Source organism: Microtus pennsylvanicus, chromosome 4 (genome assembly GCF_037038515.1).
Source record: "Microtus pennsylvanicus isolate mMicPen1 chromosome 4, mMicPen1.hap1, whole genome shotgun sequence".
NCBI classification, from domain to species: Eukaryota; Metazoa; Chordata; class Mammalia; order Rodentia; family Cricetidae; genus Microtus; species Microtus pennsylvanicus.
Window position 1 is genome coordinate 50,635,973 of NC_134582.1, and position 17,318 is coordinate 50,653,290.

A 17,318-nucleotide genomic window follows, 5' to 3' on the forward strand; every position below is an offset into this window, starting at 1 on the left:
ATCCCCTGACCTCACAAAAACACACAAGATAGAGCTTGGCTGGCTGTAACTCAGTGCTCCTACAGAGATGGGAGACAGAGGCAGGAGAACTGCTGGAAGATCAAAAGCCGGCTAGTCTGGTATATGTTGAGAAGAAGGAACAGTAGGTGGAAGGCTGGAACAGACACTGGCTTGCCCTCTGATCTCCACATATGCTGTGGCAATGTCACCGCTCCATTCACAAATGTGCAAGTGTGCAAAACAGTCATACCCATGAAACAAAAAAATCTAAAAGCCCAAAACCAAAATGAATTATGGCTATAAATTATAAGACTAGAATAGAATTTCCAGCAATTTTGCAAATTGCCCTAAATATATTTCTGTCATTCTGTTTATTTATATTATATAAAGTAGCATTCAGTATTGACAATTATAAAACCAAAGTATCAATCAACTCTGTACAACGTTGAAGATGCTTTGAGGATGTACTGAGCCAAGATTTAATTCCTTATGCAAAAATAAATAAGCACATTCACTTCCTTAGTATTGAAACTTACTTCATGATGAAACGTCATCTTTAATAAATGGTGAAATTATGTATATACTAAAGAACTGCTTCAAAATAAATACATTTCACTTTTTTCTTTAAAATTTATTTTTAGTGCTGGATGGTGGTGGTGCAAGCCTTTAACCCTAGCGTTCAGAGTGGCAGGCAGAGGCACGCAGATCTGAGTTTGAGGGCAGCATGGTCTAGAGTGAGTTCTAGAATAGCTAGGGCCGAGAAACTGTCTTAAAAAAACCAAAAAGAAAAAAAATTAGTGTGTGTGTGTGCCCTTGAGGACCAGAAAAGGCATCAGGCTCTGGAGAGTTAACTTCCAATGTGGGTACTGGGAACTACACTGAGGTCATCTGCAGAGCAACAAGCATTCGCTCACTCATTTCCAACAAGGACTCTTAACTGCTGAAGTATCTCCAGTACCTTAAAATATATTTTGTTAGGATTTATTATTAGTAAATGTTTGGTTTCTGTACTTATTTTTATATCTATATATCCAGGGTCATATGAAAATTTCTTGGTTGAAAAAAGTTTAAGAAGCCCTGATCTAGAGTACGACTTAGAAAGCATTGTAATTACAGAGTTAAATGAAGGAAGGAAAGCAAACAAGAGGGGAATGGCAGGGCAGCCCCTATATATACACCTATAGATACCTTAGTGCTGAGTCAGCGGCATGCGCTGCCGTCGTAGTGATGACAGGGGACTGAGCTCTGGTGGCTGAGACCGTTGCTACTACAGCAGGAGGGATCGTACTGGAGGTGGTCACAGGTGGACGAGACTAGACAGGAGAGAAAAAGATACTTTACTTAAAGCAAAAAGCAGAATATAAACAGCAAACCAAACACTGAAACTTAATTTTGAAACTCTGGCCTCCATATGAGTATGTCTGTGCCCAGATGGACATTTTTTCTGGGTATGTTATTACAAGAAAAAGATCAGAATTTAAAAAAAACAAAAAAAAAACAAAACCCCAAACAAATAAAAAACCCAAACAAACCCAACTGCCAGGAACTCTGGTACATGCCTATAATCCTAGCACTTGAGGTTGAGAGAACTGTGAGCTTGCTGAGCTGGGCTACCTAACCTATCTCCAAAACCGAAAAGCAAAGGGGTGGGAGTGGGAGAAAGGACGCACATGTTAGAGCAGGACACATGCAACGGAGTGCAAGGTTCTGGGTTCAACTCCCAGCACCGGGTGTGGTGGTACAAGCACTCAGAAAGCAGAGACAGGTGGGTATTTGTGAGTTTGAGACCAGGCCAGGAATACATAGTGACGCTATTTCAATGCAACCAAACGCTCCTACCTTGTTTAGATAGTCCATGACTTTTTAATAAAACTATAGTAAAAGAAGTATAAACTGGGATTTAGCTGTTTGGCCCAGCATCCCTGTAGTCTACTATGGTGCTGAGTGGACATTCAAAATGTCATACATCCAAGTGCTTTCCCCAGAGAGCCTATGAGGCCAACAACTCTGGCCAAACGGGGACACAAAGGGTAAATGGGATGACAGGCTTCTGTTACAAGAGTGAAGGTGGGAAAGGGGGAAAGCCTCAGGTGTTGAGACACCTTCTACATTTTCATACAAATATTTGGTCCTAACCTTGTTATTGTCTGTGTGCAAAATCTGAAAAAGGAGCCCCACAATGGCATCAACCATTTGTCCACTGTCCCTAGTCCTATCGCCAGAGCCCTGATTCACCCTTTTCCTGATTTTTATAAATGCAATTAATCACCATATTCTGCCCATTCTTTAAAAACGTATTTTACACTTTCTAGCCGTTTTGTATGTGTGCATACGTGTATAATCCATTCATGTGTTACTATACTCCAGAGTGTGGCATGAGAGGGTAACTTATTCTCTCCTTCAGCATGTAGGTCTAAACTGAACTCAGGTTATCGGCTTAGGCAGCAAGTACTTTTACCAGCAGAGCCACCTACCTGCCCTACTCTAACCTCTTACCCGTTGCTCCTGCTTTGTACAGCTGCCCACCTCACACCAGGGCCACTGCTCCTTCTTTCTCCCCACAGGTGAGTTCTGTGACTTGGTTCTCAGCCTTACCTCCCATGTGTTGAGATCACAGACATCGCCAAACCACCTTTGCTTTTTGTTTTCTTTTTTGAGACAGGGTCTGTAGGTCTGGCTAGCCTGGATCCCAGAGACCTGCCTGCCTTTGTTTCCCAAGAGCTGAAATTAAAGGCATGCCCGATCACACAAGGCCATCTAAGTCACAAATACTACCGCTTTTTCCCCTGAAAGTACTAGAATTTCCACCTTCAATATGTAACCAAGCTGGATGCATCTTAAGATGACTTGATCACAAGTTGCAGTCTCTACTATCTACAAAATCAAGTTCTCACTCTCCATCTTAGAGTACTTACTTTAGAAACACCACTAAATCTCCTTCTTTACTTTTTCTGACATTTCCTTTGAGATTTTAAAACAATTTTTAAGCCGGGCGATGGTGGCGCACGCCTTTAATCCCAGCACTTGGGAGGCAGAGGCAGGCGGATCTCTGTGAGTTCGAGACCAGCCTGGGCTACAAGAGCTAGTTCCAGGACAGGCTCCAAAGCTACAGAGAAACCCTGTCTCGAAAAACCAAAAAAAAAAAAAAAAACAATTTTTATTTTATGTGTATGGGTGTCTTGCCTGCACGAATGTCTGTGCACTACATGCACACAGGGCATGTGGAGGTCAGAAGAGGGCATTGGATCCCCTGGAACTGGAGTTACAGATGGTTGTTAGCCACCATGTGGGTACTGAGAATGGACCTGGATCCTCTGAAGAGCAGCTAGTGCTCGTAACTGCTTATCCGTCTCTTCTGCACCTGCATCTCCTTCTGATACAGAATAATTCTATTAGTACCGAGACTACAGAATTCCTTGAATAAAAGTTGGAACTAAAAGAGGTTCAAGTGTAGCTTAGCTACTAGTGCGCTTGCCCGGCATGCAAGAGGCCTCGGGTAAGACTCTCAATATGAAAAAGGAAGGTGGGTACTACCAGAGATGCATTTAGTAGTTGAACTGGCTAAAAAGACATATATTTATTCATATGCATAAAGTGTATATAAAACTTTTAGGTGTTCACAGCTCTCTCCAAATTACAATCCTTCTCCACTTGAGCTAGCCCTCACTGAACACTATCTATAGCCACCGCTTCCCTGCTACCGTGCAGGTCCCTCTTTACTTTTCTAGCATCAGCTGTCTCACTCACTACTTTCCCAATGAATTCTTATTATCCCTGCTCTACACTTGCCCTGCTCAAAGGACACCCTCCAAACTATTCAAAGCCTTGAAAACTCAACTGAGAGGAGTAACTCAGCTGTGGGGTCGTGGGCTCCCTCAGGGTCTGGCAGAGTAACAGCTAGGGGAAGGTACTGCGGCCTGCTGGCCAAGTCCCTGACCCACAACATGCCTGGATTGGCTGGTGAATGAGGTGCTGTACTGCTGGCTGGGCCGTAGCAGCATTTGGCAACTGTGAAGTTGGCCTCAAGACTGTGGTTACTTTAGAGCTGGACATCACAGCAGCAGCAGCTGCACCTGAAAAGAAAAAAATTATCAGTATAGACACGTTACTTAATAAAGTCAATTGTTGCCATAGGAAACACATAATTGTTAAAATCTGGCAGCATGTGGATTTTCAGCTCCAGGTACTATATAGGTACACTTCTTATTTTATTATGAAGAAAATTAGGAAAACATGTATTCAAAGTTTGAGCCTTTTTTTAAAAAAATTGTTTATTTGTATTTTAAATTGCCATTGGGAAGGATACAAGTAACAGTCTTGTTTGGTGCCAGGAGAATGGCACTGTAGAGTGTCACTGCCTAGATCCTGACTAAGGCTTCAACACTTTAGCCACTAGTAATACGTCACCTCCTCATGCTGCCTTTGTTCCCTTAGTGCAGACATCAGCATTGTTAAAAGGCATTTCCACTATGGTAGCTTTGATAGCAGACTTAGAGTCAGTGAAGACAAGCTGGGAATTGCTGTGCTATGCTAGGACTGAGCAAAGCTGGTTTTGTCAGCCTGGTTTTCTTCAACAGCCTCACTTTCTAATACAAGGTTAAAATGCCTTAAATTTATTTCAGCTTATTTTAACTTACTTGTAAGAATAAGTTACAATCTTGTTGCAATGAATATTACAAAATTTAAAACATTTTCAGTAAACTTAAAAAATTATTAGAAGCCAGGAGTGGGTTCAAACCTGTAATCATAGTAAATGGAAGGCAGAGGTAGGACAACTACTGTGAATTCGAGGCCAGCATGCTATCAAGTTCCTGGCCCACTAGAGCTACGCAGCCAGACCCTGTCACAAATACAACACAAAACAGCCAGGAGTGGTGGTGTGTACCTGTAATCAGTATTCAGGAGGAAGCCTTAGGAGGACCGCAAGTTTGAGACCAACCAGGGTTACTTAGGAAGACTGTCTCAGAATGACAGCAAAAATTTCTTTTCTGTAGGTATACACACAGAGACTTTTTCTAAGAAGCACACAACAGACCATGTTAAGATCTGTACTGTTTTAGGTTTATCTCTATTGCTCTGTGACTTTAGGGTGACAGTGTACACTGTCCATGATACATTCTGTCACCCACCTTCTATCAAATGTGCATCTGCTACAGTAGTTCCAGAATTTGAGTAAAATGTTTGTTACCTCGAGGTAAGTGGGATGCTCCGATGTGAAGAGGGGGCCCGGGAGCATTGCTGCGGATAATGGACATCTGAACATTTGTCGTCATGATGTGATGCAGGTTACTGGGATGTCCCTAGAAGAACAGGAGAGATCGTAATTTTCACATGGGTGGTCTTAGCCATTATATATACAGATCAGTTTCCTTCAAATTGGGTGAGTTTGTTCTTTACAGTTTTTTTTCCCCTTTTTGCAGTTTTGAGGATTTCCAGGGCAAAAGCATACAAAAGTGGGTGTGTGGGGGGGGCAGGGTCTCACTAGGTAGCTCTGCCAGTTCTGAAACTTGCTCTGTAGACTAGGCTGGCCTCAGACTCACAGAGATTCTCTTGTCTCTGTCTCCCAAATGCTGGGATTAAAGGTGCGCGTCACTACGCCCATCTTTCTATTTCGTTTATTTTATTTAGGTCTCTGCATCCATTATTCTTTATACTACTGAAGATTTCTAGATACATGTCAGTTAGTATCCAACAGATATTGCCTTTAAGTTTTCAGCTTATCCCTTAAGCATCCCAGCACTGACATGAGTGCAGCTCATCTGACAGTCCCGGATTTCTGAGATTGCTTAGTAAGATGTAAGACTGAAAATAATTCGGGGCATCTTTTTCTAATATTAATCTTCTTGAAAACACAAAGGAAAAGAATTTTGAGGCTTAGTTTCTTCACAGATAAGTGTTATAATTCAAAGTATTTATTAACTCAACTATACATAATGGATGCAATTAAAATTTCAAGTTAAAACAAGAGTCTTCAAAATAAATGCTCACAATTAGAAGGCTACCTGAGGGAACCTGCCAGCCCCAAACACACATCTACCAACCTCCAAGAAAACCCAGGATAGGCCCAACAATACCGTTGGGAGGTATTCTCGACGGTTCAGTGCTGTTTCTTCTAATCAAGCACACGGGCACTTGAACACCTCTAGGACATGGACTGCACATGACTGTATTTGTGATCTTACAGTGAAGGCAGTGCCTGCCATAATATGCTCAGCAGATACAGCCTACCCACTAAGCAGCCTGGGTTTTACTCGTTTGATTTCAATGCTACTGTTTCTCTGTGGGTATCAGAAACTACTTAACTATTTAGGATAGTGTCCAATGTGCCCTGGAGTTCCATACATAATCATCAGCAGCTGGAGACTGTAGCTAGAAAACCAATTAGGGGGGAAAATAACCTGTTGTCCACTGATTGTTGCTACCGGAATGGCTGAAGCTTGAGGGATGCTGTTCTCCATAGTGACAGTAACCTGTCCTGGAACTTTCGGGGGAAGTGATATGGTAGAAGGAGGAGCAGGAGCAATGGGACGGCTAGGCATGGTGGGCTTCGGCGGTGGCTGCAAGCAGAAGAGCACAGGAGACACGTCAATAGCTTTGCTCCTGAGCTGCACTCCACGTTCACAGCAGAAATCCAATCTGGAGAGTGGCACACACGATGAGACAGGTATCGTATGCTCTCCTGCCAGTGGCCCGGCTTCTCTGCAGTACTGGTGATTTTTACAGTACAGAGGAAGAAGTGCACAAACAAGACTAAACGTCTCACTCAGCCCCACATCAAGTACAAAGCAGAACTGGGCCTACAGCCCAGATTTGTACTGCTCACACTATATCCTTGTCTTCCACAGTCGGGCAGAAGCAGACAGAACTCTCAGTACCCAAAACATGAACTTACTAACACACAGAGCAACATGCTCAGATACCTCCAGATGAAAGAGTGCCAGGCTAAAGCTCACTTAGCATGTCTGCAAGCTGAACAATTATCATTTATGTAACAAAGTTAAGATATGGTGGAACAAACCTGTAATCCCAGCAACTGGGAGGCAGAACCAAGATAACTGTCAGAAGTTTTAGGCTAGCTTTGTCTACACGAAGAATTCCAGGTTAGCCTGGACTGTAGTATCATACTGTGTTTCAAAGACAATCAACCCCATAAAAATACAACAACAATAGCAACAACAGCAACAATGGGTAATAGAAAAGGTCCTGTGATTACAACTGCCCAGCACAGTCTATTACTGTAGCATAGCAAAGCCCCAAATTACAGGGGAGTCTGAATGGACAGCCAAAAAGGAAAAGTTCAAGGAGCATCCTAGGACACAACTAAGATTGTGAGCTTTGCTACAAGCGCTAGCTGCCTTCAGCTGTGGCTCAGTGCGACTCTTTAAACTCTGTTACCTTCATAATCCCGTCTGAGAACAGTGGTACTGCTGGTGTCAGATGTGCTGGCGGGGCCGTCACTGCGACAGGGGTGGCTGATGGGACGGCATGGTGTGCAGGCAGCATCTGTACCTGTGGATAGGGCCTTACCACCACCGGCTCCTGCTTCTCTTCCCGGGGTGGCAGGGAGCTGCTAGTGCCCACATGCTCCCTGGTACTGACATCTGCATCTCGGCCAGACTCATCGTTAACTAGTAAAGATAGTAAGATGGAAAAGGCATTATTACAATTTTCTAAGATTAATCAATATAACACAGAGTATCCTTGCTGTCAAGGAATGAAACAGTGACCAATTCCACAGGATGCTGTTTTCTTCGTCGACAAGGGGCCTCATTATTGCAGTCTGGACAGCCTCTAATTTGTGATTCTCTCATCTAGCTTCTGGAGTGCTGGGGTTTTATGTATATGCTGTTACTGATTCTCTTACAAGGATTTCTACCATTCTAGCTTTATAGTCCTGGTTGACCTGGAACTCATTATATAGTCAGCTAATGCCATATTTGCAGCAATCTTTCTGCCTCTGCCTTCCAAATGCTGGGATTATGAGTGTGCCCCATGTCTAAGACATGTACGATTTTCTTTTTTTCTTTCATTAATAAGTTCTTTGTCTACATGTATTACATGTGTGTGTGCCTGGTGCCTGTGGAAGTCAGAAGAAGGCATCAGACATTCTGAAACTGGAGTCAAAGATGGTTGTGAACCATCATATGGAGCTGGGAACCAAACCCAGGAACTTGCAGAAACAGCAAGAACACTCAATGGCTGAGCCATCTCTCCAGCCCCTTGTGAGGCTTGTTCTAAGTGGAGCCAAGAGTCAAAACTGTGGGATGTAAGGTTTCCTCTGAATATGAACACTGCGTCTTGACAGTCATTGAAAATAAGCTCAAATAGTAGTTCAGTGGGGGAAAGATACCTCCTGCCAAGGCTGACTCTCGAGTTTGATCCCTAGAACCTACACAGTAGAAGGAGAGAGGCAATACCTGCAATTTTCCTCTGACTTGCACACACACATGCCCACAGACACAAACAAAATTAAAACAAAAAACCCTCTAATAGTTGAAAGCATATGATAGGATACAGTACAACTTCACTTAAAATGACTTGCTTATTTTTCAAAAGAATGTGTTATTTTGTAGCCCAGATTGGTCTCTATCTTGTGATCCTTCTGTCTCAGCTTAAGTGTTTGAGATTACAAGTACACACCACCATTACTGGTTAAAGTTTTAAAAACTTGGCATTCAAAAGATGTTTAATCTTCAATCTACAAAAGTGCCCTGTCTGCAAGATATACTGGTACAATAGTAGCACAATGTTTGTGGGAGTAACCAGCAAATATCTGATTTGAGTTCAAGTCCACTCCACGAGACAGAAGTCATGCCTCATGCTGCTTGGGTAGCCAAGAACCTGAGACTAGACAGGCCATGGCTCTACTACTGCTCTGCTAAAGGAATGTAGCAACAAATTCTGCTGAGCTCATTTAAGTCACTGTCTTCTCAGGCATCATCAGAGAAGCTTCCTCCTGCCGGAGATGGGAACAAATATGGAGACCCACAGCCAATCAATATGCAGAGTGAGAGATAGAGAAACACTAAGTCCTAAATTAATCCATCGAATTCCTTCCCTCAGGTCTCAGGGAACCCTGCAGAAGAAGATGTGGAAAGAGTGTAAGAGCCAGAGGGGATGGAGGGCACCAAGGAATCAAGGTCTTCTAGACACACCAGGCTGGTGTACATACGAAGTCACAGAGAGTGTGGCCACATGCACAGGGTCTGCTCCAGATGGGGTCCTACAGCTGGGAGACACACGCCCCATCCCTAATCCCTAATCAATCTCCAGTTGATATCCACTTGCGTTTCCTCCAAGGGAGTCTCACGGGAGACAAACCATGCCCAGCAGTAGATGGCCAAGCCCAATGAACTCACTGGCTTCTTTTTTTTTTTTTTTTGGTTTTTCGAGACAGGGTTTCTCTATAGCTCTGTAGACCAGGCTGGTCTCGAACTCACAGAGATCCGCCTACCTCTGCCTCCCAAGTGCTGGGATTAAAGGCGTGCGCCACCATCGCAAGGCTCACTGGCTTCTTTAGAGGCTTTGTCTAAAGAAATTAAGTCAGGGCTCCACCCCCACCATGACTTTACAGGTCCTTTGTGTGAATGCACCTTCCGGTTCTGGGTTTCTGTGGCTTCCTGTGGCGTGTGAGAGCAGGTTTCCCTGCATCTATGTGCAGCTCTGGTGCTCTGTCTTCAGCACTTCTTCCTGTCTGCTTGTTCTGTCATCTTACGATTTGGTTTTGATTCATCTTATTATTCCTCGGATGTCTGTTTGTTTTCTAAAGAGAAACAGGGTGTGGATCTGGAGGGGAGAGGAGGTGGGGAGTAACTTGGGAGGAGCAAGGGGAGGGAACTGTAATCGGAATAGTGTATGAAAAATATCTCTTTTCAATAAAAGGGAAAAAGTCCTGTGAACTCTTAAGAATATTGGCATTAACAAACATGAGTACTTTAATACAAAAGTCTGTTAAGTATGTTTTTTAAAAATGTTCTATTAAGGGCTGGAGAGATGGCTCAGTGGACAGGAGCACTGCCTGGTCTTCCAGAGGTCCTGAGTTCAATTCCCAGCAACTACATGGTAGCTCCCAACCGTCTATAATGAGATTTGGAGCCCTCTTCTGGCCTGCATGCAATCATGCAGGCAGAACACTGTGTACCTAATAAATCTCAAAAAAGTTCTATTAAATAAAAAGTATTCTGTTAGATTTATAAATTCAATATTATATAGCAAAGATAAACTTGATTTTTTTTTAAAGATATGATTAAGTCAGGGCTGTGTAGCAATTTCCTCTAAACAAACCTTTCCATCTTCAAAAGAATCTGGGGAGGTAAAACAGTCTACTGTGCATCTTATCACACTGAGAAAGTAAACCACTCAGAGGCTTCAGAAAGTCCCTGAACTGACAAGACGCGCCCGGCTTCTCCTCTTCAAGCACAGATGAGCTGTAAGGACTGTTGAGAGACACCCAGTGGTAGCTAAGGAACCCAAAACAGGCAGAGCAGCCTGGGAACTGCTGGCAGGTCTGTGCAGTGTGCTCCATCCTCCAGCTGTCACCCATGCTGAGGTGGGCTCTGGTGAGGTGGTGTCTCTGTGTCGTGTCTGCTCCTCTATTCTCACCAGTATTTTCTATAATTAACCCCAATAAAACTCATTGGTTTGCTGGGCAGTGATAACACACACCTTTAATCCTAGTACTCAGGGAAGCAGAGGCAGGAGGATCTATGAGTTCGAGGCTAGCCTGATCTAGAGAGAGAGAGTTCCAGGACAGCCAAGGCTACACAGAAAAACCCTGTCTTGACAAACCAAAAAAAAGTCAGCCAACCTAACAAACAAAAACAGAAACCCAAACAACAAAAACAACACAAGACCTCACTGGTCAAGGTGGACTTGGGTAGAACTCTTACTTTGGCCTTCCAGTGGTTTCCCATGTGTGGTTAGTGGACATTTATTTAGTCATGTCTCCCCAGGAACAATGACAAGAACCAAACTCACCCAAAATACCAACACCCAGGTAAAAACCAAAACACCACTGCCCCAGACACCTGCCACTCAGCTCTATGAAGGTCATCACCTTTCCTAAGATGTCCACTATTCAACTTTCTAACCCTAGGTTCGTGCCATTTTGAGCCCTACACAGCTAAACTTATGACAGACATACCCTACTTACTTACAGATATGATGGGCATACTACCACATGCAGGCAGAAATTTTTCATTCTCAGCATGTCACAGTAGGTCAGTCACCATGTGAATAAGTCATAGGTTATCTGTCTTCCTGCTAAGAGACATTTAGGATAGTTTTCAAGCTTTGCTATTATAAATGGTAGTGCTAATAATATTCTACTGGCTACAAACAAACCTATTGTTGTCATGTATCAATTATAATATATGACAGTTTTTTTGGAGGGTATAGTATATGCAGGTGAACTCATCTGTTCTGTGCCCTCTGGAGGCCAAAGGTTGACAGTGTTTTTCTCTACTTCTTTCCACCTTATACTTTGAGGAAGGGAGAGTTCGCCACGTTGGCTAGAGCCCCTGGGAGCTGCCTGTCTCTGTGCCCCAAAATGCAGTTATAGGTATGTGTCCACATGCCCATCTTTCTTTCTTTTTTTTCTTTTTTTTTTTGGATTTTCGAGACAGGGTTTCTCCATAGCTTTTTGGTTCCTGTCCTGGAACTAGCTCTTATAGACCAGGCTGGCCTCGAACTCACAGAGATCCGCCTGCCTCTGCCTCCCAAGTGCTGGGATTAAAGGCGTGCGCCACCACCGCCCGGCCCCATCATTCAACATGGTGTGGGGAATCTAAACTCAGGTCATGCTTGCACACCAGACACTTTACACCAAGTCATCTCCTTAGCCCCCACTTCCTGCATCGTTTGTAAAACGCTACTGCTGTATTATTTATGGTTATTTTAGGTTATTCCGAAAGCCCCAATAAACTCTTCACGAAACTGCTTCTGAAAGCACAAGAGCTGAATGAAATGCTTTCTGTTCATTTTCTTTTTAGAAGGTTTTAAAAATGATGTGTGTGTGTGTGTGTGTATGCATGTTGAGTGCAGATGCCCTTGGAGTCCTGAAGAGGGTGTCAGGTTCCCTAGAGCTGGAGTTAGTTACACACAATTGTGAGTCACCTCATGTAGGTGCTGGGAGCTCAACTTAGGTCCTCTACAAAAGTAGGAAGTACTCTTTTTTTTTTTTTTTTGGTTTTTTCGAGACAGGGTTTCTCTGTGGCTTTGGAGCCTGTCCTGGAACTAGCTCTGTAGACCAGGCTGGTCTCGAACTCACAGAGATCCGCCTGCCTCTGCCTCCCGAGTGCTGGGATTAAAGGCTTGCGCCACCACCGCCCGGCTAGGAAGTACTCTTAACAGCCGAGTCATCTGTCCAGCTGCAAGTGTATTTTTTTATTTTACACACAATTGACTTGACTCTCCAGAGGACTCAGAAATTTTACAGTTGAGATTTGTATAATCACTTGACTGAGTTACAGTGTACACACAATAGTGCACTGGTTCTCAACCTGTGGGTCAAGACCCCTTTGGAAAACACAAACATTTACATTACGATCCATAACAGTAACAAAATTACAGCTATGAAGTAGCAACAGAAATAATTTAAGGTTGGGTTTTACAACATGTGGAACTGTATTAAATGGCTGCAGTATTAGCAAGGCTGAGAACCACTGCAATAGTGTTTCTCTGAAGAGAATTCAATGGCTTTTTATAGGATCTTTATCAGCACTCTTGTGAGCAGATGGTGATGTAAAATGTTAATGTTTAACTGTCTAAGAGACTGTCAGAGTAGTTTCCACTGTTTCTGCCAGCAGTGTTTGCAGGTTCCAGGCCTCTCCATCTCACAAATCCTTGATACACACACAGCCATTCTAGTGGACGGATAGCATACATCTAAGTAGGGCTTGGACTAGGATTGCCACAATGACCAGCAATGCTCAATAGTTTATTATTTTTTTAATGATTAAAAGCCATTTATTTGATGTGGGAGTCTCCTCTGTGTGCTGTGATTACCATTAATGAATAAAGAAACTGCCTTGGCTTGTTGATAGGGCAGAACTTAGGTAGGTGGGGAGGATTAGACTGAATGCTGGGAGAAAGAGGGGCGGAGTCAGGGGACATCATGGATCTGCTGCTAGAGATAGACATGTGGAAACTTTCCTGGTAGGCCACAACCTCATGGTGATACACAGATTGATAGAAATGGGCTAAATTAAGATCTAAGAGTTAGCTAATAAGAACCTGGAGATAATGGGCCAAGCAGTGATTTAATTAATACAGTTTCTGTGTGGTTATTTTGGGGGTCTGGGCGGCTGGGAAACGAACAAGCAGCCAAGTGGTTCCTTGCAACAATTGGCGCTCAATGTGGTGGACTAAATTCATGTAAAACCTGAGAAAGCTTGAAAAGGAATTTTAGAAAAAAAATAGAGTTTAACGCAGCTTCTTGTTGTTTGCTGGCGGTGTGCCTCTTGCTTCTGGCTGCTAGAGAGCGGGTCACACTTTATAACTGCTTTTACAGTATAAGAGGCCATGCCCAAGTGGGCTGGTATCTTAAAAGCTATTGGCTGAAGAGCGGAATGTGCTCCCACAGCATTTATTTGTCTTCTTTAGTGAAGCATATGCTCATTTCTTATCCATTCTTAGTCAATCAGCTTTACTGAGGTATAATCTACAGATAAAATCCACTAATTCAATAATATATGCTAATAAAAATGAAAAATTCAGAAAAGCCTGCAATGCTGTAACCATAACTCAGTTACCACACAGACACTGTCCATCGGAACACTGCTAACTAGTTCACTCATATCCCTTTGCTCACTTCCCTCTCTCCCTCCCTCCCACCTCCCTCCCGAGTCCCTAGACATTACTGACTTGCTCTGTTACTACACTTGTCATGTCCAGGATTCCGCACAGAGAGAACCATAAATGTGTGGTTCCGTGAGTCTGGCTTCTTTTCCATCCATGTTCTTATGTGCATGTGTACTGATGCAGGGGCTTTGGTGCTGTGTACGAGCAGCATATTAAACAGGCACAGCACAACCAGCTTATCCAGTCACCATTTGACAAACATCTAAATTTTCCCAGTTTTTGGCTATCAGAAACAAAAATTCTATAAACATTTAAGAACAAATCTTTGAATAAGCATACACTCACTTAACTTGGTTAAATACTGAAGGAACAAGAGTGGTCAGTTGTGAGTTAGTACATGTTTAATTTTGTAAGATTCTGCCAAACTGTTTTCCAAAGTGGCTAGACATTTTGTAGCCCCCTCCCCAACTCCACGCCAACACTAAGAGCTCTGCTGCTTCACTGTCATCCAATGCGAGGCACTCAGTCACTAGCTTCAGTTATTCCGTGGATATATGCTAGCTACTGAGGTGTTGATCTTCACTGGTCCAAGGATGAGAAACGATATGCATCTTTTCATGTACTTCTTTAGCACTTAGATAGAAAGCTTTTATAGTTGGGTATCTATTAAGTACACAATTAAAAAATTAGGCTCTTAATCTTTTTATTATTCCATTATAGGAGTTCTTTCTACATTCAGAATATGAGTCATTACAAATACATTATTAAAAATATCTTTATGCTCTTTGTGGTGTTCCATTTGATATTAGTGATGTCTTCTGAAATTAAGTTATTTTCAATTTACATTAACTGTTTTTTACAATTAGCATTTTTTTCGTGACCTGAGAAGTTGCAAACTGTTTCTCCTAAGTTTTCTTTTAGAAATTAAAATTTTTATATTTAGATCCATGGTACATCTTGAATTAATTTTTACTTAAGAAAGCAATGGTCAAAGTCTATTTTTCCCCATATGCTGGTATTTTGGGGCTAGCTAGATAACTCCTATGTGAGACTGATGACCTGTGTTTGATCTCCAGGTCCCAGGGCAGAAGAAATAAGCAAATCCTACAAAGTTGTTTTCTCCCTCCATACTGGTATGTTTATTCCAATTTATGTCCCTATTTAATTATACACTTCTGTTAAAAAAAACTGGCTATATCTGTCTATCTATAAATGACTTTCTATAAATGACTTTCCAGTTTACTTTATTCATCTATATTATGTCAATACTATACCATCTTGATTAATGAAGCTTTATAATAAGTTGTGAAATGATTTTCCTTTCTCTGGGGTCATAATTGCTTTAAAAATCCTTAAACCCAAGCGAGGCAGTGGTGGCACACACCTTTAATCCCAGCACTCAGGAGGCAGAGGCAGGCATATCTCTGTGAGTTCAAGGTTAGCCTGGTCTACAAGAGCTAGTTCCAGGATAGGCTCCAAAGTTACATAGAAACCCTGTCTAGGGACTGGAGAGATGGCTCAGTGGTTAAGAGCATTGACTGTTCTTCCAGAGGACCTGAGTTCAATTCCCAGCAACCACATGGTGGCTCACAACCAACTGTAGTGAGATCTGGCGCCCTCTTCTGGCCTGCAGGCATACATGGAGGCAGAATGTTGTATACATAATAAATAAATATTAAAAAAAAAGAAACCCTGTCTAGAAAAACAAAAACAAACAAACAAAAATCCGTAAACCCTTTGGATTTCCCCATAAATTTTAGAATCAGGCTCTCAAGATTGTATAAAAAAGTACACAAGGGTATTATGATTTCTTTGCATATATATAGTATCACTTAGGGAAGAAACGATGGTATTGAAAATATTAAGTACTTCAATTTGTGATCATAAAGATTTTTTATTTATCTAGGTCTTTAAGATCTCCGGCAATATCTCATTTGTGTCAATATCCCAATGTGTTTGACTTAAATATATTATGTTGAGATGGGGTCTCACTATGTTATCATGGCTGGCCTGGAACATCCTATATAGATTAGGGTAGCCTCAAGCTCACCGAGTCTGTTTTGACCTCCTGAGTACTGGTATCAAAGGAGTGTGACACCTTACTCAGCCTTACAAGGATTTTCTTCAATCTTTCCTCTATCACTTTTTGTAGCTATTGTAAACCAACATTAAACAACAACAACAAAAGCCACTAGTGTCTAAGCTGGGAAGGGGGACCAGTCAGTAAGTGCTTGCTACACAAGCACAGGACCCGAGTTTGGATGCTCAGTGCCCACAGAAGAGATGAGCATGGTGGCACATACCTGAACTCCAGTCCTTGGTGGGGATGGGGGCTGTGAGGCAGATCCCTGAAGGCCAGTGGCTGGCCAATCTAGCTAAATCCATGACTTCCAGGGTCAGCAAAAGACCCTGTCTCAAACATTAAAGATAGAGAGTGACCAAGGAAGACGTGACATGATTTTTGGCACACACATACAAACCCACACAAACACACACATACATAAACTACAGACCCATGAAAAAAATGTCTATTGTCAGTATTCAGACATATAATGAATTTTTGCACATTGATTTTGTAGCCTATTATTTTACTAATGCCACTTATTCTGACAGCTTTTTAACAAAAGAATAACGTTTTCTGTGTATATGACCATATTATAAACAAATGCATTCTGTCTTTTATGTCCGATTGATTTTTTTTTTTCTGAAACAGGGTTTCTCTGTAGCTAAGGAGCAAGTCCTGGAACTTGTTCTGTAGACCAGGGTAGCCTTGAACTCACAGAGATCCACCTGTTTCTGCGCCCCAAGAGATGGGATTAAAGGTGTGCACTACCACTGCCCAGCTATTGTTTACTTTCCTGGTCATCCAAACCAGGAAAAAAAATTATGAAAATGGACAGTTTCCTAAGCTTTCCCAAAGCCTATTTTGGTCCATGTAGATAGATTTTTAACAATGTTATTTAACTGGAATGTATTAATCATTACCCATTAGACTATTTGGGAATTCATTTATGTGTTTCCTCCACACATTTATTCTTTATTTATATGGGAGGGTTGGAGTTGCTGAGGAAGAATACCATAGATCTGAAACATTCAAGATAAGCACCGTGCCACCGAGTTATATCCCAACCACAAGTCCACTCATTTTCAACAAAACAACCTGGGAGCATTAACTATTTCTACTTCCTAATTTTGAACATACACTTTAAAATTCCTGGCATGCTTAGGACAGACCCCAGATCATCTCTCCTGAAACAGAGAAATATCTATGTAGGTGAAAACTTCCTCTCTTCCTCCATCCTCCTCTTTTATCGTGACTAAGATCTCATGTAATACAGGACAGTCTTGGATACGCTATGTAGCCAGGGCTGGTCTTTAACTCCTGACCCCCTTTCCTCTGCCTTCTAAGAGTTGGGGTTATAAACTTGTACCACCATATCCCATTTATGTGATGCTAGGGACGGAGCCCAGAGCTTCAGTCGGCTAGGCAAGCACTCTGTCAAGAGAGCTGCATTGAC

General features: G+C 42.3%; 1 protein-coding gene across 6 annotated transcripts in view; it reads right to left on the reverse strand.

Annotated features, from left to right (window-relative positions):
• The window catches only part of Sap130 (Sin3A associated protein 130), a 64,049-nt gene that overhangs the window by 42,843 nt on the left and 3,888 nt on the right, over positions 1–17,318 (reverse strand). For all 6 annotated transcript variants that reach the window (XM_075969085.1, XM_075969081.1, XM_075969082.1 and 3 more), the window contains exons 3-7: positions 7,396–7,628; positions 6,399–6,557; positions 5,189–5,300; positions 3,949–4,073; positions 1,189–1,313 (exon numbers count right to left, since the gene is read on the reverse strand). In XM_075969085.1, the coding sequence (XP_075825200.1) occupies positions 1,189–1,313; positions 3,949–4,073; positions 5,189–5,300; positions 6,399–6,557; positions 7,396–7,628 (754 nt within the window). The remainder of the gene's footprint in view (positions 1–1,188; positions 1,314–3,948; positions 4,074–5,188; positions 5,301–6,398; positions 6,558–7,395; positions 7,629–17,318) is intronic.